Genomic DNA, 23,857 nt, shown 5'->3' with positions numbered 1-23,857 from the left:
GACCCTCCACCAAGCACGGGACACAGTTTCCAAAAAAAAACCCAAAATACAGAAAACAAAAAAGCCAAGTGTGGTGGGACGTTATCCCCACCACTCAGATGGGGGCAGGAGGACCAGGTACTGGAGGTCATATTCAACTACTTTAAAGGATCCAAGCCATCCTTTGCGACTCGAGAGGTCTCCAAACAAAACTCGGAAGAGGGGGGAAGTCAGACTAAAGGGAAACCTTCTAGGATATAGTTAGTAAAACTGCTAGGTATGGTGATAGACTCTAATCCCAGCATTCAGAGCAGGGGCAGACCATTCTGTGGGCTCACGGCCAGCCTGCTAAACACATAATGAGTTCTAGGCCAGCCAGAATAACCTCAAAAATAACTGCCTCAGAGATCTGAAGGGAGCTCCCAGGATCCTGGATTTAAGGTGAAAGCCCTCAGAGGCACAATTCGTCAGGTTATGTACACCATGGAGTCATGTAGGGTATAAAGGCTTGATGGTCAGAGGGTCCTGAGACCTAGCAAAATGAAAACTGATGAAATCTCAAAACACGCTATTAATTTTTTTTCTTTTTCGGAGCAAGCGCTCTACCACTGAGCTAAATCCCCAACCCCATGCTATTAATTTTTTAACAAGGAGGCTAGACATGGCTTGGCTAGACAGTGTCATACAAGTGTAAGGACCTGGGTTCAAATTGTGCTGGAGAGGGGTTAAGAGGCTCCCTCGGAGTCCTCAGTGGACCGAGCGCCGTGGCTCAACACTGTGCTGAAGTTGCATGTCAGGAAGTCATAGCACTTGGGAGTTTGTGGCCTGGTCGTGTATCCTATAAGAAATGTGTGTGCGTGCACAAACACACACAGACACTTTTTTTTTTTGATTTAAAGATCCAAAGTACAAGGATCGCCAATGAAAGCTAACCATACCTGGCGTGGCCCGGTAACAACGGATTGAGATGTGGTCCGTCCTGCCAAGCCTTGCAGCCCAGCTTCCCAATCCTCAGCACTCTTCTCAGGCACACGCTCAGGGTCATACCCTCACACAAGCACCTCCAACAGCTCAACAAGAGTGATCAAACATCAGCCCCGCTGAAGTATGGGTGTCGGCTCACCTACCCTAGTCCCTGAAGGTGGCACTCTGTCCTTCCAGTGTGAATAGCACATCCCCGATGAGCCAGGGTTTTAAAGTGAGGCAAACACACCAAGAACTTGTCAAGTTCCAAAGACACAAGCATGACCAGTTTTATGATTCAAGGATTTATTAAGTCATACATGCAAAACATACTGCTAACTGCATTAGCAAAAGATCAATGTAAAAACACTCCACAATTCTGTAACTGTCAATTGAAAAAAGTTTGTTCTAGTGGTCGAAAGGCCCAACACTGTGTTCTTGCCAGTGAGTTAGGTTGTACAGAACGGCGTTAGCACTAGCGCTTGACAGAACCTCACAGACCCAAAGGTACGGGAAGCATGTGTCCGCGTGGGTGAGGTCTAGAGGGGGCGGCATCAATCACATGACAGTGTTGGTACTCTGGCAAGACAGTGATGTTTCAGAATATCTAAAATAGTTTAAAAACTGTAAAGCCGCAGCACGTGATTTCTACACCCAGTTACTAGAAAACGAAGGGAAGCACTAGTCAGCTGAGTAAAGGAAGGTGAAAACAGGAACGCACTTCTACTATCTACCAAAAAAATCTCCGAATGCATTATCAGAAAGATCTTATAGTACAGGTCAGACATATTGCTCGTTAAGAAGGGGGTCCTAAAGAAAAGCACTTGCTAAGTTAGCAACTGTGAGGATGGCCAGTTTAAATATGGACTCAACGCCCCATCTGGGGAGGGACAGCAGGGGGAAGGGGGGCTCAAGAGAGACACTGATAAGATCGGCCATTTGTCATCTACTGTTTGACAGAAATTAACCGTTAAAAAGCTTTACCCGTGACACTTTTATTCAGTTGAATTACTCCATGTACAATGTAGTGTAAATTAATCTCTACTTCATATTAGTCAAAATACTGTCTGTCTCCTTTGATGACGTCGTGTTTCACACACTCCACCCAGCACACCCACGACTAGGAACAGAATACTTCGTTAGAGGCAACACAGGAGCCAGAGTTCTGTTCAAAGCCTGCAGAAGCCGGTCAGCTGGTATTTTAGAGAACTCACTATGAAATCAAAGAGCAGAGCTGTTACACCCATCGTGACGTACAGTACAAAGTTACGTAATGAGCATGGGCTGATAAGTTACAGGTGCGTTACATGGCAGCGTGTCATTAAGGAGGCTGTGCTGTGTCACACGGTCTGGGAGCTACGGGAGGGTCTGCACCCCTGAGCCCAGAAGCTGCAGTCTTCTTAAGGACAAAGTCTCTCAACAGCTTAGTGCTTACATGTTCTCAGCACAACGCAACTTAGTTCACAAGGTATTTTGGCAATTCTTAATCTGAGCAAGAATAGGGGATTTTGAAAAATAAGGCTTTAAGAAGGCTTTGTCATTTTAGGGCTGAATTTTAATAGACTGTAAGTTGGAATTCTTACATTTAAAACAGAACCTTAAAATTACTGACTGGTTCATTGGTTCAAAATGGTTTTATGGAAAAATTAATCTGTAACAAAAACTTGGCATCAGACGCGAAGACTCCGCCATTTTCTGAGCAAAGCGTACAAAGGCTCCAGGGACCAAGACCGAGGGAGGGGCTCAGACATTTACAACAGCAGGCATTTTCTCTTCCTCTTCTTAACAGGAGGGGGACAGAGAACGGCTCGGATAGCTTCATCAAACACTGTCTTGAGTCCTCGCTGTGTGAGTGCTGAGCACTCCAGGTATTTGACAGCACCTAGAAAAGACAGCCACAGGCATGACAGACGCTGCACACAGCAATGGAGGCCCCACCGGACACCCCGCAGAGGCAGCATGGCGCGGCTCAGCAGCCAACTCCTACGCCAACACCAAGGCTGGCAAAGGCCTGGCTTAACTGGCTGCCCAAAGCAGAGAACCCAAGAAGGAGAGACTCCCTCTCTCAGGCAAACTGCAGCTGCCTGGCATCAGGACTGCAAGGCAGACACAAGAAATGAGTTTCATACCGATCTCTTTCGCCATGGCTAGCCCCTGCGGGTAGGTAATGGGAGTCAGCTTCTTCTCCTTCAGCTTCTCAATCGTGTCCTTATCATCCCTAAGATCAAGCTTCGTCCCCACTAGGATGATGGGAGTATTGGGACAGTGGTGTCGTACTTCAGGATACCACTACATGTGAAGAAAGAAACAAGGTCATGACACTCTTCTGTTCTGACTCCCTTCACAAAGCTTACATGCAGAGAATGACAGTGGCCCCACAGAGCTTCCTTGCCCTCTACTCAAGCCTTAACCACATGTACCCTGGCTGGCCAGGCCCCAAGGCAGAGGACAACACTACAGACTCCACCTGTCAAGGACCAAGGAAGGAGACAAGAAAGGACTAGGGGGTTGGGGATTTAGCTCAGTGGTGGAGCGCTTGCCTAGCAAGCACAGGGCCCTAGGTTCAGTCCCCAGCTCCGGAAAAAAAAAAGAAAAAGAAAAAGAAAAAAAGAAAGAAAGGACTGGGAAGTGTCCCCATGTTTGCCTTTAGGAAAACATCTAATTTATAGGATCACCCTAGAAAACTCACCATCAACTCAGGGACCACTATCCCCACCACACACCAGCAGGGTCCTTCACCCTCCTCACTAAAGTTGGCTCGAGATGCTGGAGCAGAAAGAAATGGTCGCAGGACCATTGAAGTACTTGCTCCTGCGGTGAGGAGCGCCCCAAAGAAATGAAGCTCTAGAAACCCACACCCTAAAGCCATAGATCTACAAATGGCCCATTCCTCCATAGAGGAAGCCAAGCTAAACAACCGAAAGTTCCCGGCATCAGGTGACATTCTTTTCTGGCACTGACATTATGCACCAATCTTCCCCTAAGTCCCACTTACCTTTGCACGGACATTTTCAAATGATGCAGGACTCACAAGGGAAAAGCAAATTAAGAACACGTCCTACAGAAAGGAAACACAGATAGCATGTAGAAGGCAACCTTCAGCTGTCGGATGCCCTGCCTCAGCTGCTAGCAGTGAGCTGTCAGAGCCACCGCGAGCCTACTGCCACCTGCAACTAGGTCCCCACTGCTCCCCACTCACCCCTCTAGCAGGCCAGACGACTCACAAACCATTACCAGACCTGCCTTCAGAGAAAGGGAATGTGGAACAAACTGCTGGAAGCAGTGTGATGCTAGGGAGGGATCAAATCACATTCCCAGGAGGCCACTCTCTGATCGTGCTCAACTGGAAACCTAATTATCTGTTATCAACACAAATTCTTCTGAAAACCACGGCCTCTCTCAGGCTCATGAATGCAGTCGATTTAAACACATCATCTAACAAGACACTTTTCATTAAGCCCTCTCCACACGCACATTGAGTGCAAGCCTTCCTTACATCTCTAGCGTCAATCAGCCAGACTGTCACTGTCCCTGGCACAAAATGGAGTTCGAGAATTTGCTCCCAAGTCTTCCAGTCAGGGAGGGAACACAGTGCGCCATCCCCCAACAGACAAGCACCAAGCACTGCAGCCAGCACTGTCCCGGCTTCCCTGGCACAGCCAAGGACCCCTGGGAAAGCTGTCCCCAGGGGGTCTGTGCCCAAAGAACGCAAGGACAAGCAGTGCAAGAGCTCGACATCAGGAGAAGCCGCTGGCTGAACATAAAATATCTGACCTGTTATCACACAAAGTAAAAATCAGATATTTACCTGTACAAAATTATGCCCAAGATTTCTAAAATGGTAGGCTTATCAAGGCACAGCCCTAGAGAAGGCAACTATGCTATCTTATGAAATGTATGCAGTTCCCAAGCTAGCTAGCACCTTAGACCATCCCGCTGGTGTCTCGGACCTGAAAAGGAAAGAAACATCCCACACAACAGCTTTTTATAAACAATTGTTTACTTCAACGCTGGCGCATGCACAAGCCTGTCAGAGAATCACCAGGGCCTCCCAAGCATCCAAGTCGATTCCAAACCCTCTAAAGCAGTTGGGTTAGCTCACCAGCGCCGCACAGCCGCCCCGCAGCCCACCACACAGAACACCAGAGTCAGAGAAGAGGCCCTGGGAGGGGTTAGTCAGTCTGGCTCAGCGAGGAAGCACCCACATGAGTAGACCCTCCACACCTGCACCTCCAACCACCCCAGAGGGGCTTCCGGACACCCTCCTTTCACATGGGAGGAGGGGCAAGCAGCTCGACCACTTTACAACCCACTGGCAGTGAACAGTCACAGCCCAGTGAAGGCTCATTTCATCAAGAGCAGCCTCTCGTGAGTGAATCAGAGAGGAAACAAACGCTCAGGGAACGCGAGGCTCAGCCATGTTCCTGGAGACTCAGTGAGATGAGAGAGGAGACAAAGCTTGAGGCTGAGGTGACCAAAGTCTTACATACGGCAATCGGCTTGTCTTTGCCCCTGGAGGTCCTATCTTTACCACATGTGTCTCCAACCTAGTAATGCAGGAGAACTTGGCTTGAGTTTAGGACAAACTAAGAAACACAAAGTCAATATAACCTGTTAGTTTTCATCAGAGTCTGTCTTGGCCTCCAGAGGAATCCAAAGCTGCAGTCGCATAATTCACAGAAACCAAGAGGCAGGCACGTAATTGCCGTGGAACTGGAGCTACGGGGCTGTCCCCTGCAGTTCAGTAAGGAAGTCAAGGCAGTGCTGGGCCTGCCACCACGGGCACTCCCACCCGTGCCAGAATTTAACAGAGCTCGAAGTGTTCAGAAAGTGACACCCTGCTGGCGGCACCCGTTACTGACGAGGTCTCCGAGGTAAGCCAAAGGAAGCCTCAGACGGGAGAGGTGCCTGCCTATAGGCACAGTGGAGCTTTCCAGAACAGGGGCCAGGGGTCCAAGCTGGCAGCCTCCTGCCCCAGCTCTGGGAGCAGGGAGTGGAGTCAAACTATAGTGAGTTACTGAGTCCCTTTGTGAGTTGACAAGGGTACCGCTTGGTCCTAACTTTTAAGTGACAACCTTTTCCATTTTCATCAAAATACTTTCCATTTGTTCCTAAGCTTAGTAAAAACTGACAGGCTTGTTCTCCCACTATGAGCCCCCAGAAATTCTAAAAACAAGCACGGGGATTATTTAATTTCACCTCACTTAAGCTTGATTAACAATTCAAAGAGTAACAGTTTCCAGACTCCAGGTTTCATCTGTGGGTTATTTCTGTATCCTAAGGACTTGACACAATATATCCCACCAGCAAGACAAAACAAAACAAAACAGTGTCAGTTTGGCTCAGAAACTGCTGGAACAGCCTCTAGCCTCCTTCACTCTACTCCTCTTAGTCCTCCTCCAGCATCTTCCAATGGAGCACAGGCCGCAGCACAGCTCAGGTGCACACTATGCCATAGGCCTTCTGCTTTCTTCTTCCCTTTTCGTCCCTCCCCTTGGCCTAAATACAGATTTTATTAAATTAATTGGCTTCTGATGCTTTTTTCCTACCATCAATCAATCCCTTCTTTGTTGATCCAGGACAAAAAGGGTTGTGTTGTTGGTGTCTCTGCTCCTCCCTGTGCTTGTGACAGTGCCTGTCTCTTTCTCACGGGTGGCTGATCATCTTTTCTGGGGACTTGACTACTACTTTCCCAGTGACCAGGACACTTGCGATAGTGCCCCAGGATGCCTTTAATGAGTAAGTCTCCAATAACTTCATCACCCTCGTGTCACCAGCGCCACCTCTCCCTCCCTCAGCAGTCAAAAGTGCAGCAGGGCTGAGGAGAGTACATTTAGGGACAAGCTTGCCAGGCTGGCAAGAGGAGCCCTAGTGACAGACCTGGTCTTCAAAAACAAGGTGGCTCTTGAGGGACAACACCTGAAGCTGACCTCTGTCACACCCAGACACAGACACACAGAAGCACACACCAATCACAGCTCGAGAGATGTCACTTGTCACAGGTCTCCTGTCAGCGGCCGTGCCCAGTGTGAGGTGGCTTTCAGAACGTGACAGGGTAGAGCGAGAGGTGCTGCAGCTCTCACCACCACGGGAACATGGAGCCTTTCATTCTGCTCTTGCCCAGACTCTGCGTCTGACTTCAGGTTCACATTTGGATTTTTCTTTTTAATATACAGATGCCACACAACAGGGGAAAAGCCCAGGGTGTGCACTCACACCAGAGAAAAGGCTGTCCAAGTGTTCCCAAGAAAAGAAACTGGAAAAAGGCGGGCAGCTGGCCTGATGCTGACGGCTCTACTGGAGTAGAGGAGGCCTTGTAAGTCTCACGAGCTCCGGGCCTCCATGTGCCGATGCTGATGAAAGGGAACAACTTGGAAATAAAGACTCGAAGGTTATTTCCTAACCCAAGGTCACTTCCTGAGGGAAAGAATGCAAGGAAGAGGGTTTCCATCTGTAGCAGCTTCAGCCCTACTACATCCCACCGACTTCTAGGTAGGACTTCCTAAATGCAAGGCTGACAGCACTCGGGCAGAGCAAACTCCTTTTCTGGGCCCTACACGCCCCCATCACATCGTAAAAGCCCAGTGGGTTTCCCTCATGGCAAAAGCAATCCACCATATTCTAAGTAGTTTTCTAGTGACCTCTAGCTGGAGGACCAGACATCTAACAGTCATCTTAACAGAGGAAACCCTCTGAAAACCAAAAAACTACAGCAGGCTGTGGTGACTCAGGCCTTTAACCCAAGCACTCGGGAGGTAGAGGGAGGTAGATCTGGGTTCAAGGCCACACTAGTCTACAGAGCCAGTTTTAGGATAGTCATGACTCCACTGAGAGTAACTCAACACACCACACCCACACCCACACCACACCCACACAACTGCAGCCAGCCATGGGCTCTCACAACTGTAACACCAGGAGCAAGACAGACAAGGGCTGCTCTTCCACAGATGGGACCAGAGCTGTTTCCCAGCACCCCGTGGCAATCCACAGTTTCTAGGGCTCTGATCCGGCTACATACATACATACATACATACATGCAAATAATCTACACACAGAACAAGGATTTAAAAAGAAACAACAGCCATAACCTAAGCATTCAGAAGGATGAGGCCAAAAGAGGACAACACAGACCTTAACCACAGACTGAAGGAGACCCTGTCGGGCCACCCGAGGCTACAGACTGAAGGAGACCCTGTCGGGCCACCCGAGGCTACAGACTGAAGGAGACCCTGTTTGAAAATAACAGCAGTGGCCAGAAGCAGTGTGGCCAGCTTCGTTCAGTGTCTCTCAAACAAGAAACCTTCCATCCAGCCCTTCAGAACAATATCTGACCACAACCTTTTGTTTGCTCACTTGCTTTTCTGAGTCAGGGTTTGTGTCTAGTGCTAGCTAACATGTAGACCAGGCTAGTCTTGAACTCCAAGTGCTAGGGCTAAAGGCATGTGCCACCGCTGCTCAGCTCTAACCGTAGGTTTTTAAAGAGTTACATAAACAGGCTTATAGCTCAGAGCCAAAGTCAGGACCATGTGCCAGCCAGCAGAGACAGCAGAACATGGTGATCCTAGGCTGTATGACAGTGTGGCCCAAGCAAGGCAGCCTTCTGGGCACTAGCATTTGAGCTTAACTTCCACATCTAGGAAAGTCTTAGCAGGCAAGTCTTTAGCTATTAGCTGTGTATTCTCCCCTCTGCTCCTAAAGACCTCCACCTGACCATCCATCTGTCCGTCCACACTGCACCATGGTTATTAGCAGGAATCTCGTCTCCCTCCTTTCTCACTCAGTCCTTATATAAGGAAACCAAGCGTCTGCCTGCTCTATAAAGATGACCTCACTCTCCACACCAGCCTGGCCCCACTCAGTTACAGCTTACTCAACCTGGGAAGAGTCCCTTATCCGCTATCACATCCAGAGCCCCATTTCCGTCATCACCTTTGACTGCCTAAGAATGACTCCCTTAGAACGGCCTCACCCTACTCTGTACTCACTGTGTCACAGTAGGCTGTCTCTCATTTCTCAGAAATGATGCCACACCCTTCCAGACATATCCAATGAGCTGGATAGATACCAATTGCTATGTTTTAAAAATCCACCTAAAATCCTGAACTATTCAGCACTCACTAGATGTGGAGTGTTTCTGAAGACACTGAAGACTGCAATCATCTTGTGACTGTGGGCTGATTTTAAATACTCAATCACACTTAGTTTTTAGCACTAGATTAACTGGAAGAAAAAAAACACCTAATTCAAATCTTTCTGCTTACATTTTTGATCTTTATTTAGTACTATTTACTAAAATTTGAAATTTGGCTATAACTCAATTAACAAAAATCTGCAGTTCAAAGAGCCACTGTCTGGTAACATTTCCAGTGAGCAACAAAAGGTGTTCTCTAACTGCAGAGAAAAGGCATCTTCTAACACGTAAAGCAGTCATGAACAGAGGGTTCACCTAAAATACGAACTCTGAAGACTGGAACTGGTTCCTGACACTCCAAGGCAAGCTTACAGCCCCCAGCCAGTCAGGGTTCAAAGCCTGCCTTTCTCTAAGTTCTTTCCCTATTCCAAGACCAACGCTCCCCACTCCCAAGCAAGAGAGCACAAGTAATGTTCATCCAAACAAAACCTGAACAGAGGAGCCTCCGCCCATCAAACAGGTGAGGTGAAGGGGAGCAACTGGGCACTGAGGGCATGGGCTACGCCAGAGCTGCTGTGTGCATCACAGGGAGTAGGTTGTTTTTGAAATATGGTCTCACTACACAGCCAAGCTGGCCTTGAGCTCACAGATATCCAACTGCCTTTGTTTCCAAAGTCCTGAGATCATAGGCTTGAACGCCTGGTCTGAGATGTGCGAACTCACCTTATGCTAGTGGCAAGGATGCAGCGTGCAGAGGACAGGCCTGAACAAACCGTCTGGGACTGCACAGCAAGGCAGGAAGTGCAGGGCCTGAGTCCAGCCGTGTGCTCTGCTGACTGCCATAAACATTTAAGGTCGTCGCTGCACTGAGACACTCTTGCTTCTTGTGTCCCTGTGCTGCCATGGAGAAAGGCAGATGCTCTTCCCTGAGCCACAGCCCTGGCCTAACATGCAGCTAAGATCAAGAACACGAGCTGAGCTGAGCTGAGCTGAGCTGAGCACGTGACACACACGGTAACTGCCCTGCGGCAGACCCGGCGCCCAGTCTCTTGCCAACCACTGTTCTCATCAGCTTTGAGAAATGATCAATCACTGCTTGTCTCACACAGAAGCCAGAGTAATCTAAAACAGTGTTTTTTCCTGGCTGGACACAAAGGCTCACTTTATAAAACTGAACCCTCAGTCTACACTGAAGACTTTGTACCAACGCCAAAACCAGACGCTTTACGGGAAAAGGAAGTGTGAAGCCCTAAGGTGAGTTACTATTCGGTTTAAAGAAAATTAACTTCTGGGGTTTTTTTTTTTTGAAACAGGGTGTCATGTAGTCCAGGCTGGAACTTACTATAGAATCAAGGATGACCCTGACCATCTGGCCTTCAACTTCTGATTATAGGCCAAAGCCACTGTGTCCAGTTTATGTCGTACCAGGGATGTCACTCAAGATTGGGGTGCAAGGCAGTCTCTCTAACAGCTCAGCAACTCTCAGCTCCAGAACCTGAAGAGTAACTGAACAGTAACCGCTGATCTAGATTCTTTGAGCCAAGGTTTGAGGAAACTATAGACCACGCTGGCCCCAAACTTGGAGCCTCTGCTTCCCGTGTGCTGGATGACAAGTATGAGCCACCATGCCCGACCTGACTGCTTAATTTGATTTTATACTGCAAAGCATCCCAGAACAAGCACCTTTCAAAGGAATTGCTGCTAAGAACAGCTTTGCAAAGCCGAAAATAAGACAGTACCTGTTCCGTGTGGTTGTCTTGAAAGTAAATAAAAGAATGTAAAATAAAGAGGGTTGATAAAGAGCTAATATTCAAAATTCCAAGTTCGGGTTGGCATGGAAGGAGGTATTCACCTTTACTGACTGTTATCACAGCCCCCAGTCCCAGAAGCACAGGCTCTTTGAGCACTGAACAATTATACTCGGTAAAAATAAAAATAAAGTGTGAGTCTTACTGTTTGCGGGTAGGAGAGGGGACGCAGTCTGTCATAATCTTCCTGTCCAGCTGTGTCCCAGAGGCCCAGATTCACTGGTTTTCCATCTACCATAACATTGGCAGAATAGTTGTCAAAGCTGTGGAAGGGCCAAGAAAACGTTAGTCACAGACACGGGGATGACGTCATAGTCCCCAGCCTCCCAAAGGAGGTCTGCTGTAAGCGAGGCAGATGGACCTAGAGGCTGCTGTTGGTCCAGAAAACCCCTTGGAGGTATGAGAAGCACCTGGAGAGAGGAAGAAACAGGGCATCAACCTTACATACACCAGACAGGGGAGAAACGAAGGTCAAGCTACGAACTTACAAGGAAACAAACAGAAAACCAAAACAACCTCCACCTTTAATAAACAGGGTTTTCTCTGCATGAAGACAGGAACTTGGAGCAAGGTCCTCTTCCCACCCCACCTGTCAGTGCCTCAAGTCCACATTCTGCTCACTTAGGGCACACAGCAAGTCACCCACGTCTGAGGCCAAGGGCAGCAGTACAACAGGCACACTTGGACTTGAGAAGCCACACTGGTTTTCAGAGTAAGTACACCTGACCGCAGAAGTGTTAGTTACTAGTAGGAGGCAACCCAGAAAAGCCTATCAACTAATCAAGAGAGGAAAAGTCACTGACGTGTCATAATCCCAGCATTAAAGTACCGAGGCAGGAGGATCATAAGAATTCAAGGCCAGCTTAGGTTACAGATCAAGACTTTGCTCTTAGACAACAAAAAAGACCTCAGAACAACATAAAATGCTACTGGTATTACTGTCTACCCCCTCCCCCAAAAAACCCCAAAACCAAAACCAAGGAGCAGGATCGGGTCAGAAATTGAAGGCTAGTCTGAGCTACACAACACCATCTCCAAAAAGAAAAAGAAAGAAAAAAGCCACCGCAATTTAAAACAAGACAGTATCTTCATCTGTTTTGCTGATGTGTATGCATGAACAGCACATGTATGTCTGGTACACATGGAATTCAGAAAAGGGCAACATATCCCCTGAAACTGGAGCTGCCATGTGGGTGCTGGGAACCAAACACAGGTCCTCTGAAAGGACACCCAGTGCTCTCAGCCACTGAGTCAACTCTCCAGCCCCAAGACTAACATCTTAACACATGGATTTTAAGGCAAGGAGGGCTTGTGTTTGTTTTTATTATTTGCAGTACTTAAAAACAGGGGCTCTAAATATAAAAACAAAACTTAAGCTAGTGTCATTTACAGACTACTGACCAAAGCAACCTTTATAAAATGGTGTGGTGGTGTGTGTTGGGAGGCAAGATGAGAGTTCAAGATCATCCTAGGCTTTATGGTAAAAGCCCAGAGGTCTCCCCAAGGGAGAGTCTTCAAGGGTGTACTGGTTACAGACCTAGGATAGAACTGTGCACACAATTTCTCCAGTGAAACATCAGTGAGAAAAGCACTTTTCCCCACTCAACTGGGCTGCCCGTACAAAATCAGCAGCCCAGAATCCACCCGTGCCCCGCCCCACACCCTAGTTCAACTCCACAGTCCTGTAAGTATGACACAGAACCTCCCGATGACCCTAATGCAAACTCTGTGTGCCAGCTCCCACCGCCAAGTGAGCAGACTGTGTGCTCAAGCTCTGGTCTACAGCTCCCAGCCTATAGACTTCTTAGTGTAACTTTCTTGTTTCCTAAATATCTAAGAGTCAATCAGAAATCTGTATATTCCCTCGTATGAGGAAATCATACATTAAATTGGGTCATTTTTTCAAAGTTCTAAACGTCTAACAATTTTATTAGACATTCCAGTCTATGATTCAGAGGAAAACAAACAGTAATGGTTCATAGATGTATTGACAAGGACTTTTCAACAGAACAGAGAAAACACATCGCAGGCAAGCCGGTCCCAGCCTGCAGAGGATACTCACACGGTGGGGATGTACTCTCCAGGGAACGCATTGGTCGTGTAACTGATGAGCAGGCAGGTTTTACCAACGGCTCTGAAAGAAGAGAGAAGGCTGCTTAGTCAGCACAGCCCTGGCCCACTACCCACTGCAGCACTCTAGAAACGACCAGGGAACAGCAACACCACACCCACAGGTACAGACAAATACGTTTCTCTACCAGTTAACTCTGCACATGTTTTCATCTTAAAAACCAAACCAAACCTTTGTATTTCTCAGCAAGGCAGATGCCACAACTTCCCTTTCTGCTGCTAAGGTGTTCAGCACCTGACAGAGCAGAGGTCAGCTCTCATACTTACAAGCTGTGAAGGGAGCTAATGTCATAGGTCATGTTAACAAAGAGCACAGAGCAGGGATAAACTTCCTAAACAGTGGTCAAGACAGAAAATGAGAAATGTGCCAATTAAGTACATTAAAGGGACAGACTATTACTAATGTTCCCCAAGGCAGAAGTTAGGGTACTGTCTGAAAAGCTCTCAACCACCTGAAATAGTTTTCAGAATATTACTAAAAACAGACTGTTGTATTACTAAAAATAGACTGTCGTACCATTCGCAAATAAATATATAAATAAAATCTCTTACGTTCCCCCCCCACAGACCGTAACTTGAGGGACATCCTGAAGGTTCAGTTCAAACCGTTTTCTGTACTGAGCCCGGCTCCCTGCTGTCTTCTGCTGGTTTACTAAGGTCAGGATGGTACTGACCTGTAAGACTGTACTGCTCAGCACACACAGTAGGCTGGGGCTCACCATCCAAAGGCAAACTTTACACTTTCCTTCCACTCTTTGGGACTGAGGGCTTCACAAGGGCGGGAGCTCAACCACGCATTCTTGCCAATACTTGTCTTAATGAAGCTGGAACTCCCCACCCTAAAGATCTCAGTGTCAAACATTACATCACTGGCAGGTAACTCCAATCCCTTAACGGCTTTCTAAACAGAAATGACTCACTAGACATTTATCTTGTGAGAAAGGCTTAGAATGTCAAAACAAACCTGTATGAGCAAGAGCCTAAGAGCTGGAGAGGCCTAGCTCTAAGACTCAGACCAGCTCACTTGTGGCCATTTCTGACACACCTGAACTTCCTTTTCTGCCTTTGTTTTCTTGCCGGCAAGCAGATGCTCTCAGCTACAATGAATTCATAGCAAGGGAGACAGGCACCAGGTCCTGAGCTACTCTGCAGCAAATGCTGGCTCAAGTCCATAGCCTTGGCACTTCTGGGCTTAGACAAGATGGTCTCAGGTCAGCCTGGGCTACACAGTGAGTCTACTCTAGCTAGAGCTGCGTACCACTCGAACCAACAAAAACATAGGGTGACAGAACGGGACGGAGGCTAAAGAGAAAATAACAGGGGTGAAGATATCAAAGTGCACCCCATACATTTATCAATGTGTCAGTGAAACTCTTGGCACAATTAATATATGTAGTAATTAAAAGAATAAAATCGTGCTGGGGCTGTAGCTCAGCGGTAGACTGCTTGCTAGTGCACACAAACCCTGTATTCAAGCCCCAACACTTTACCTTCCTCACACCACCACCATGCTCCCTGCATGCTAGGCAGGCCCCCTGACAGCTAGAGGGAGCTCTGACAGGCCAAACTGAAAGGTGCTGGCAAAATCTGGCTTTGAGAATTTTGTTGCTGTTCTTTGTAAGAATGCATGTGTGCACACCACACAGGTCATAGTGTGTGTGCATGAGATGAAGAAAAACTAAAGGCAGCAATTCTCAACCTGCGGGTCATGACCCCCTATCGGGGGCATACTGTATGACCCTTTCACAGGGGTCACCTGAGACCACTGAAAAGCACAGATATTACAATTTGTAGCAGTAGCAAAATTAGTTATGAAGCAATGAAAATAACTTTATGGTCGGGGCCACTGCAACGTGAGGAAGTGTATCAAAGGGCCACAGCATTAGGAAGAGTGAGGACCACTGCTTTAAGGGAACAGGTTGTAAATAAGTAGATAAAATCTCTGAATCTCCCCACGGACCCTGACTGACTTGAGGGACATCCTAAAGGCCCAGTTCAAGCAGTTCTCACTAATGAGCCCGGCTCCCTGCTGACTTGCTAAGGTCAGGATGATCCCACCATGTGTACCCCAAGTTGTCAGGCTTGACAGCAAGGACTTTCACCTACTGAACTGATCTCACTCCACAGTCCCAATGGCCTTGAACTCACTATGTACAACAGGCCGACTCTGAATTTGTGTCCATCATGATCCTGTGACCTATTCACTTCTGCCTCCTGAGTGCTGTGCTGGGTTACAGCTGTGAGCCACCCCACACGGCTGGGAAATATACTAATCATTACTGACTACAATTTACATTCTATAAAAACATGACTACAGGGTCGGTGATGCAGCTCAGCTGGCCCAGCATGCACCAAGTTCTGGGTTTGCTCCCCAACACCAAATAAAGGGGAAGGGAGGATCAGAAGTCAAGGCTGTAGGCCGTGTAGCCCAGCCTGAGCTGTGTGAGAGCCTGTCTGAGAGCCTGTCTCTGTACTTTCACTCGAGTCTTCAGTTAAAAATGGATCAGCATAAATAGAAAGGTTATTACCCTTCTTTTAGTGTACTTACGTATTCCTTGTAAACACATGGCATAAACCAATTCCAGAGTCCAAAGTCAACATCTGAACTACAGGAAGTAGTGTCAAGAATATGTCCACATGGAGAATAGAAGACAAATTTAGTCACAGCCATGACTGACACACTACAGAATTTCTGGAAGAATATCTGCTTTGGAATTTTCTAAATTTGTATATTCAAGTGTTCAGTTCAACCTCCTTTTAATCTTTAAACTCTAGATAAGAAGCCTCAGTCTACTGGAAGACAGTCCTGTCCATTCTATATTGGCTCTTCCTCTAGTGAATGACATTACTTTTTTTTTGTCTATCTGCATTTCCTGCCCTGTCCTGCAGTAAGGTCCAAGAATGAATCCCACTAGTTATTTCTGGTCCTACTGCAGTCTTTACTTTCCCGTTGAGAGAACTTTGTACTTAATGTCCCTTCTGCTTTGACCAACTTTATTCTTACTTTCTGAAACCTTCAAACCAAACCTTAAAACACAAAAGTCAGTAACCTAAAAGCGCTGGCAATTTCTTCACATTAAAAAACATAGAGCAGAGCAATCATGGCCTTTAATCCCAGCACTCAGGAGGCAGAGGCAGGTCTGCTCTATAGAGTGAACTCCAAAATAGCCAGGGCTACACAGAGAAACTCTGTCTCAAAAACAAAACGGAACAGAAAACCCGAATCCTATACATAGGGAAGCTGGTGAGAGGGCTCGGTGTTGAAGAGCAGAGTCTGGTCCACGGCATCCACATCAGAGGCTCACAATGCCTGCAACTCTCTTCTGTAGGTATCTGTGTGCACGCACACACACACACATACACACACACTCTTTTTTATAGACACATAAATAATTTTAAAGCATGTAAGAAAACTGAGTGTTTGGGGTTGGGGATTTAGCTCAGTGGTAGAGCGCTTGCCTAGGAAGCACAAGGCTCTGGGTTCGGTCCCCAGCTCCGAAAAAAAGAACCAAAAAAAAGAAAAGAAAAGAAAACTGAGTGTTTAATCACAACTTGGAAGTCTTGGGAAAAGAAGGTTTTCTTCGAGTTCCAGCAACTGCATAGCAAAACCCTGTCCAGGAAAAAGGTCTCCCTCCATCGGCTAGAGTGGAGAGGTTGAGAGAGCACACCTAGCATACACAGTCCCTTGAATTCCATCCCCAGCATCAAATGATGGGGTATGTATCTAAAAAAGAATAAAAAAAAAAAAAAAAAAAACTTTGTACATGGCCTTATAAGAAAAAGATGTTCCTACACAGAAGACCTGGACTCATCCATTAGCAGCTGCAAATCAAATGAAGATCGGGAAATCGTTATCTAAAACCCCACAGATCTGACCAAGTTGACACAGGGTAAGGTGAGGCATGTGTGTCTATCTCTTATAAGCCAGAGTTCAGGTCTAGCCTTGGGTACATAGAGAGCTACATGAGACCTTGTTTCAAAAAAATAAAGTGGGGGCTGAAGAGATGGCTCAGAGGTTAAGAAAGCTGGCTGCTCTTCCAGAAGACTCAAGTTTAGTTCCCAGTTCCCAACCTCCTGTGACTCTGGCTTAAGAATACTCAATGCCGGGGTTGAGGATTTAGCTCAGTGGTAGAGCGCTTGCCTAGCAAGCACAAGACCCTGGGTTCGGTCCCCAGCTCCGAAAAAAAAGAAAAAAAAAGAATACTCAATGCCCCCTCCTGACCTCTGTGGGCATCCATACCCATGGCATCCACTCATTAAAAACACACACAAAACATGTAAAATAATTAAAAGATGAAGCGGAGAATGGCTGAAGACACCTCTCCCTCCATGTAGACATGTGATATGCACACCCAGAACCACCACACACATGCCCTCCTCATGCTTCCTGAGTAACTGAAATGCCTTAAACTAAGGTCCTCGAGCCCTGAGACAGAGGTATATGAAGAAAAAGAGTAAGCCCAGAAGAACAGATACGTTAGTCAGAGTAGTTCAGGGCCAGGAAAAGACAAACCAAAAGTCTCACGTTTACAAACAGGCACATCATAGCCATGTGTGTAGAGATAGTCCTTACCACCATTAAAGACTTCAAAATGCTAAGACCATACAGTTTCTCAGACATGAAGATACTACACATAACAAAGCTTCAAAGGGAGTTTTGTTCTAGACCACTCTCTTGCTTCTAGAATCTTCAAATCACTATGGACTGTCAAGTGACAATCCAGCAAAGATACAAAGGTTATTTTACACACACACACACACACACACACACACACACACACACACACACACACACGGGGTTGGGGGAAGATGCTGTGTGTGTATGTGTGTAGAGAGATTTATCTCACATATAAGTGATGCTCTATCTAGAACCACAGACAGACAGACAGACAGGTAAGATGTAAGATATATAAAAGAGAAGGTCTGGAGAGATGCGTTGTCTCTTAAGAGTCCTGACTGGATCACTTGTTTTAGAGGGCTCAGGTTCAATCCCCAACACCCACGTGGTGGCTCACAATAGTCTGTAACTCCAATTCCAGGGGATCCAAAACTCTTCTGGCTTCCAAGGGCACCAGGAGCTTGGTGCACAGACATACAAACAGGCGAAACACCCATGCGTATAAAATAATAATAATGAAATCTAAATTTGGAAGGCAGAGCGGAAATTCATGAAGAGCTTGAGCAAAATGTATGGGCCATGCCACCATGATCCAATGGAAGCAGAGTAAAATGTGCTCATCCCTGTAAAAACAACGTCATCACAGGGGCTGACCTAACAGAATTCCTGGACAGCAGTGTCTAAGTTAGACACTGCACTGCACAGACTACCAGTCCAAGTCTATATGCAGAAGTAAACTTCAAGACATTCGCTTGTTAAGTCAATCAAAACTAAACCAATACTATTAAAAACCACTGAGTTAGTAGTGATGGACATCTGTGCAATGCCAGCGCTCAGAGGCAAAGGCAGGAGAACAGAGCTAGAGGCCAGGGTTGGATGGGGATGAACTAGTACAACCCTTACCTACCAAATGTGAGGCCCTAAGTTCAGTCCATGGTACCAGAACAAAGAAAAAAGGTGTGTGTGTGTGTGTGTGTGTGTGTGTGTGTGTGTGTGTTTGAGAGAGAGAGAGAGAGAGAGCGCTAGCTCAGTGTGGCTCAGCACATGCTATACCATTGCCAAGAAAAATATACGGGCTCTGTTTTCAGAAGGTATGCCTTATATCTCTTCATATTTTATATCTACTGTCAATTAACTACTGAACAGAGACTCACCCACCGGAAGAATACAGGCCAACTAATCTAACATGGTCTTAACAGAGTTTTTAACGTAATTCCTCAGGAGAACTTTAAATAGTAAAGTTTGCAATTTGTATGACCTCAATCATCACTCGGCTTTTAGCCCTGTAAAACTTTGTAACATGTGACATTAAGCTTACCAGCTTTAAATTTTTCAGAATAAAAGGCATTCCAACTATACATCAAACATATAGTTGACTTGACGAAAAGCAGAAAAATGGTATTGGCATGGAAAGCTATGTATCTACACTTCTAAACAGATGCTTCTCAACCTTCCTTATGCTGTGACCCTTTAATCCAGTTCTTTTATGTTGTGGTGACTCCCAACTCTAAAATTATTTCCGTTGCTATTTCATAACTGTGATTTTGATACTGTTATGAATCAATATGCAAAATATCTGATATTTGATCCCAAGGAGGTTATGACCCACAGGTTGGAAACCACTGTTCTTAACCAGTGTACACTACCCTTCAGAGTGTAAATATCAAATCTTTTGGTATGTGTACACTTCTCTTGACACTTAGCCCCAACAATATCAATGTCAAGCACAGTACGGAAAAAGTGCAGAGTGGGGTCTGGAGAGGTACTCAATGGTTAAGAGCAGAGGACCCAGGTTTAATTCCCAGCACGCACATGGTGACTCATAACCATATCTAACTCTAGTTCCAGGAGATCCAATGCGCTCATAACCATATCTAACTCTAGTTCCAGGAGATCCAATGCCCTCCCTTCTGATCTCTTTGGACACCAAACACAAATGTACAGACATTTGTGCAGGCAAAACAATCAGTATTTTTTTTCTTAAGTACAATCCGCGGGTGATGCACACTTTTGATCCCAGCATTCCAGAGGCAGAAACAAGCCAGCTGGAGATACACAGGTGAGACTCTGTTAAAGCCAAGAGCACACTGGGGCACAAAGACGGCTCTGCCGGTAAAGGACCTGAAGGAAGACGAGAGCCTACTCCTTCAGGTTGTCCTCTGACCTTCACAAGTTTGCCATGGTGATGTGTACCCCCCACCACACACACACGATAAACTTTTTAAACAAGACTGAAAAAATTCAAGGCCAGGAATTGCATTTTTATGCAAACCAACAAGGATAGTAAGATTGGAAGCTAGTGGGAACAGCTCAGAAAAACAGGCACTGGACTACGAAAATAAAAGCAAGAAAAGAGAAAGACTTCTCTTTTCTCACTGCAGCAACAGTGGTAACCAGCACTTATTCGGCTCTCCCAAGAACCAGGCACTTAAGAGCGTCTTAACCTCAGCATCTTGTTTGGTGCTGTTTAACTCTCCCTGGAGGCATCTCGAGGGAGAAGGCCATGCTGAGGATCACTCTGTGAGTTAAAAGGAGCAGGACTGGAGCTGGCTCCCAGTAAAGAGCACTGGCTGCTCCTCCAAGGACCTGGAACCTAATGGTTCACCACGATCGGTGACTCCAGTTTCAGGGAGCCCTTTGCTGGCACGGACATACATGGGAAACATCCATACGTGTTAAAGATGTAGGAAGAAAGGAAAGCGGGGCAATCCAAAGGCGCCCACAGCGACGTCCTACACGTCTTTACCCCATTTGCTTTCAGCCAGCAGCAGGCTGAGACGCATCTCAGCTGTTCAGCACTTGCCAGGAGCATAAGGCCGAGTCCCCGCTGGGGCCTGGGGGACTACAGAGCTGGGATGATGTTAGTACCACATCAGGATTAGCATACCTGTTGAATGCTGAACATTTCAGTCTTAGGAATTCTCAAGCACTACGGTTTGGCTCTGTATTAGCAGCAATTTACCTCTTTTTTAAAAAATAATTTCCTTGGGGTTGGGGATTTAGCTCAGTGGTAGAGCGCTTGCCTAGCAAGCGCAAGGCCCTGGGTTCGGTCCCCAGCTCCGAAAAAAAGAAAAAAGAAAAAAAAAAAGTAATAATTTCCTTGAGATGTCTTTCAATGTGTTTTGTTCATATTCATCCCAATTTCCTCCCAACTTCACCCCACCCCGTAAGAATTCACCTAGTCCAATCTGTGCTGCCTGTATACTCAGGAGTTGAGGCCATCCACTGGGGCTAGTTTCCCTCAAGGACCACACCCATAAAGAAAATGGGCTCGCTCACCCCAGAAGCCATCAAGGGCCCATCTCTACTCAGCCTAGGCCCTCTCTGCCCTGGGCTAGGATCTTGTACAGCTGCTGTTGAGTTCACAAGTGGAATCCAGAAAATACTGTTTCCACCCAGTGTCCCTAACCTCTAGATCTTGCAATCTCCCTTCCTCCTCATGGTCCCTAAGCTCTGGGAGGAAAAGAGGATGGTGACAGAGCAATTTAACATTTAAAAACTAAGAATGTTGGTAGTATTCTCCGGCCCACAAGGGCTGACGAAAGTTTTAACTTTTAAAGGAAGTTCTGCTAACTTTCAAACGTTCCCCAGCAAGGAACGTTTATAGCGCATTCACAATAGAGAGAGAGGAGAGCAGAGCGACAGAGATGGACAGACCGCCCAGTCAGCCTGCCTTCACTTAAAGCAGGCCTGCCAGCTTGCACCTGTAAGCCTAACACTTACTTCCTAAGGCTGACAGGAGACTGATGGTTGGGACCAAGACGGTCAGAAGCCAGGATTTACACAAAAAGATGCCGGCTCCTCACATACATCTTCACTCAAACTGCTTTCATTATCAAACCAACTGCCCTCAAGTGACAAAGCTTTCTTTTCGGAGGTGAAAGGAAAGCACCACACTCAATGAAATTCCAGTGTGTGGTTATATACATTGAGCCGTGTCCATGAGACTTCCTGTTTCCGAGACAAATCCCACAGACTGGCATGTTAGCAGAAAAATAAAGTTCTCCGACCGTTTGGCTGAATTAGTTACAGGGACGACCCCAAACGTCTAATGAAGAGTTAGGTTAAAAAAAAAAAAAAGCCGCTGAATAATCGATCATAAATCCACGGGCTAGGAGTGCAAGCGTGGAGGACATTAACAAGTTTGCAACCCATTCTACTGAACTCGAAAATGTACCAGTTGCATTCTGCGTTTGAGGAAGCGGGGAGTAGTAAATCTCCAACACAAGCAACGCTGAGACGCGAGATTTTGCTCCGATTACACTGAGATTCTTGTTTCTACCGAAGGGGGGGGGAAACTGCATAAGACCAGTCTTGTCTCCCTCAAGGGCCTAAAACCATCACGGCCAATCATGAAAAGAATTGCCTCGAGTCACAGGGAGCTGGATCTGCTGCATCCATATCTATTGCTTTCAGAGGAGGTTGTTTTTTTTTTTAAATAACCACACTACGTTCAATGGACAGTGTTCATCACACTCCTTCAGCTAGCATCCCGGTAACTTTCTCGGCGTAAAGTGTGAAAATGATTATTTTTATAAACACCCTGCAAAGTCGAAGCAACCGAGCCCTTTCCCAAGTTCCAGGTCACCCAAGTGATTGGTGCAAACACGCATCGAACCGGACAGACTTGGAGGCCGTTACCTATCCCAGTTCTCGGGGGGGTGAGGGAGATACGCTGAGTTAATGAAGAAACTAGACTGCCCTTTCTCAAAAAAATAAAATGTTTAAAGAAAAAATTCTTCAAACCAGCCTCGTCTACGTGCCAACCAGAGCAGGGCGACGGGCGGTGTCCGGCCCGGGAAGAAGGCAGGAGGGTGGAGTTCACTTTTCCCTCCGGCCGGCTCGCCCAGGCCCTCCCCCAACCAGAAGCCGGAACCAGGCCTGGGAGGGTGGGAGGCCCGCGCCCCCCAGAAAGCCGGGCGCGCGTTCTACGCCAGCTCCAGGCTTTTCGGGCCTGCGGGGACCCGAGTGCCGCCCGCCCCCGATGGCGCCGCGCGAGACACCCCCTCCGTAGCGCCCAGCACGGTCGTGCACTCACCCGTCTCCCACCACCACACACTTGATGGCCTGCATTTGGGCCGCTCCGTGGGCCGCGGTGGCGGCGGCCGGTCACTAAGGCGGGAAGCGGCGGGCTCGGGAAGCGCGGGGCGGGCGGGTGCGAGGCTGCGGGCGGCGGGGCGCCGAGTGCCGGGACCGCTGTCCACGCCGCCTGGCCCTCAGCGGACTGGAAGGCGAGCACAGGAGCAGCCACCACCCAAAGCTGAGGAAAACTGCAGAGAAACAGGAAATGGCCGCTCCACTCACATCCGGCCTCCCCTCCCCCTCGGTGCCGTCGACGCAGCTCCCAGGCTCCGGGCGGGGCCGCTCCCGGCCGCGCCGTTCCTGGGTTCCACCGGCTTTCGGGAAAGCTCGGAAACAGTCGGCAGGGCCTCAAAGGGCCGCGGGGCGGGGCGTCCGCCATTTTGGCACGCTAACACGTCCCAGTTGGGACCAAGTGTAGGATGATCCTTGGATCCTGGGGTTACCGGTTCGGGTCTCTGGTAGGGTCCCATTCGCTTGCACCCACTTCTGCTAACTTCATGGGGAGATTCCTGAGCTAAGCTCCCTTATTATGTGATAACTACAATATGCTGTGGCATAAGGTCCTGGCTAGAAAATTCCATATAGCTTGTGCTACAGTGAGATCCTGTCTCAAAAAGAAACTGCTAGGGAAGTAGCCAAGTTAGAATGCTTGCCAGCATTTACAACCTGGGGTTCCATCCCTAGCATGTCACAGCCTGCCCTGGTGGCTCACCTGTAATCCCAACAGGTAGGCGGAAGCAGTAGAATCCTCAGGTACATGTGGAATTCAAGACCCAGCCTGGGCTACATGTCTCAAAGAGGACCTGAATATTCAGCTCTCAATTGATTGAGTGCTTCCCTAGCAGGCATGAATCCCTAGGTTTGAGCCCCACTACGGTATGAAACAGATGCGGTAGTACATATATATCTTGAATCCCAGTGCTGGACTGGTGGGAGCAGAAGGATCCCAAGTTTGTCCTCAGGCTATGTAGAGTCCATAGTTAACCTGAGCTACCATGAGATTTTCTCAAGGGGGAGGGGTGTAGTAAATAAAATTATAAGGAAGAATAAAAACCACACATACCATTAGAATAATGAAATAAGGATAAAGGACAAGAAGAATTTTTTAAAGGTTTCTGATACGATAAGGTAAAAATGTAATTCACA

The 23,857-nt window shown here is 47.3% G+C and overlaps 1 protein-coding gene across 2 annotated transcripts; it reads right to left on the bottom strand.

Annotated features, from left to right (window-relative positions):
• Nucleotides 1-2,480: 2,480 nt before the first annotated feature.
• Nucleotides 2,481-22,934, bottom strand: Rac1 (Rac family small GTPase 1). Of its 2 annotated transcripts, none has more exons than NM_134366.1 (6): nucleotides 22,668-22,702; nucleotides 12,944-13,015; nucleotides 11,027-11,144; nucleotides 3,938-4,000; nucleotides 3,072-3,231; nucleotides 2,481-2,824 (listed from the first exon to the last, which is right to left on the bottom strand). In NM_134366.1, the coding sequence occupies exons 1-6, from the start codon at nucleotides 22,700-22,702 to the stop codon at nucleotides 2,694-2,696; spliced, it is 579 nt and encodes a 192-aa protein (NP_599193.1). In that variant the 3' UTR covers nucleotides 2,481-2,693. The 2 variants fall into 2 exon arrangements, with proteins under 2 accessions (NP_599193.1, XP_063127624.1); XM_063271554.1 differs by having other exon boundaries at nucleotides 2,764-2,827; nucleotides 3,071-3,231; nucleotides 22,668-22,934.
• Nucleotides 22,935-23,857: the final 923 nt, after the last annotated feature.

This window comes from Rattus norvegicus, chromosome 12 (genome assembly GCF_036323735.1).
Source record: "Rattus norvegicus strain BN/NHsdMcwi chromosome 12, GRCr8, whole genome shotgun sequence".
Classification (NCBI taxonomy): Eukaryota; Metazoa; Chordata; class Mammalia; order Rodentia; family Muridae; genus Rattus; species Rattus norvegicus.
Note: the sequence above shows the minus strand (reverse complement) of the source record. Positions and strands in the feature narration are given on the sequence as shown.

What these genes read in the sequence shown, in the direction of transcription:
- Rac1 (NM_134366.1), bottom strand. Translation starts at nt 22,702, where the DNA reads ATGCAGGCCATCAAGTGTGTGGTGGTGGGAGACGG. An exon ending in GGAGAGTACATCCCCACCGT is followed by an intron (nt 11,145 to 12,943) that starts GTGAGTATCCTC and finishes GCCCTTCCACAG; the next exon opens with CTTTGACAACTATTCTGCCA. An exon ending in AGCCATGGCGAAAGAGATCG is followed by an intron (nt 2,825 to 3,071) that starts GTATGAAACTCA and finishes TGTCTTTTCTAG; the next exon opens with GTGCTGTCAAATACCTGGAG.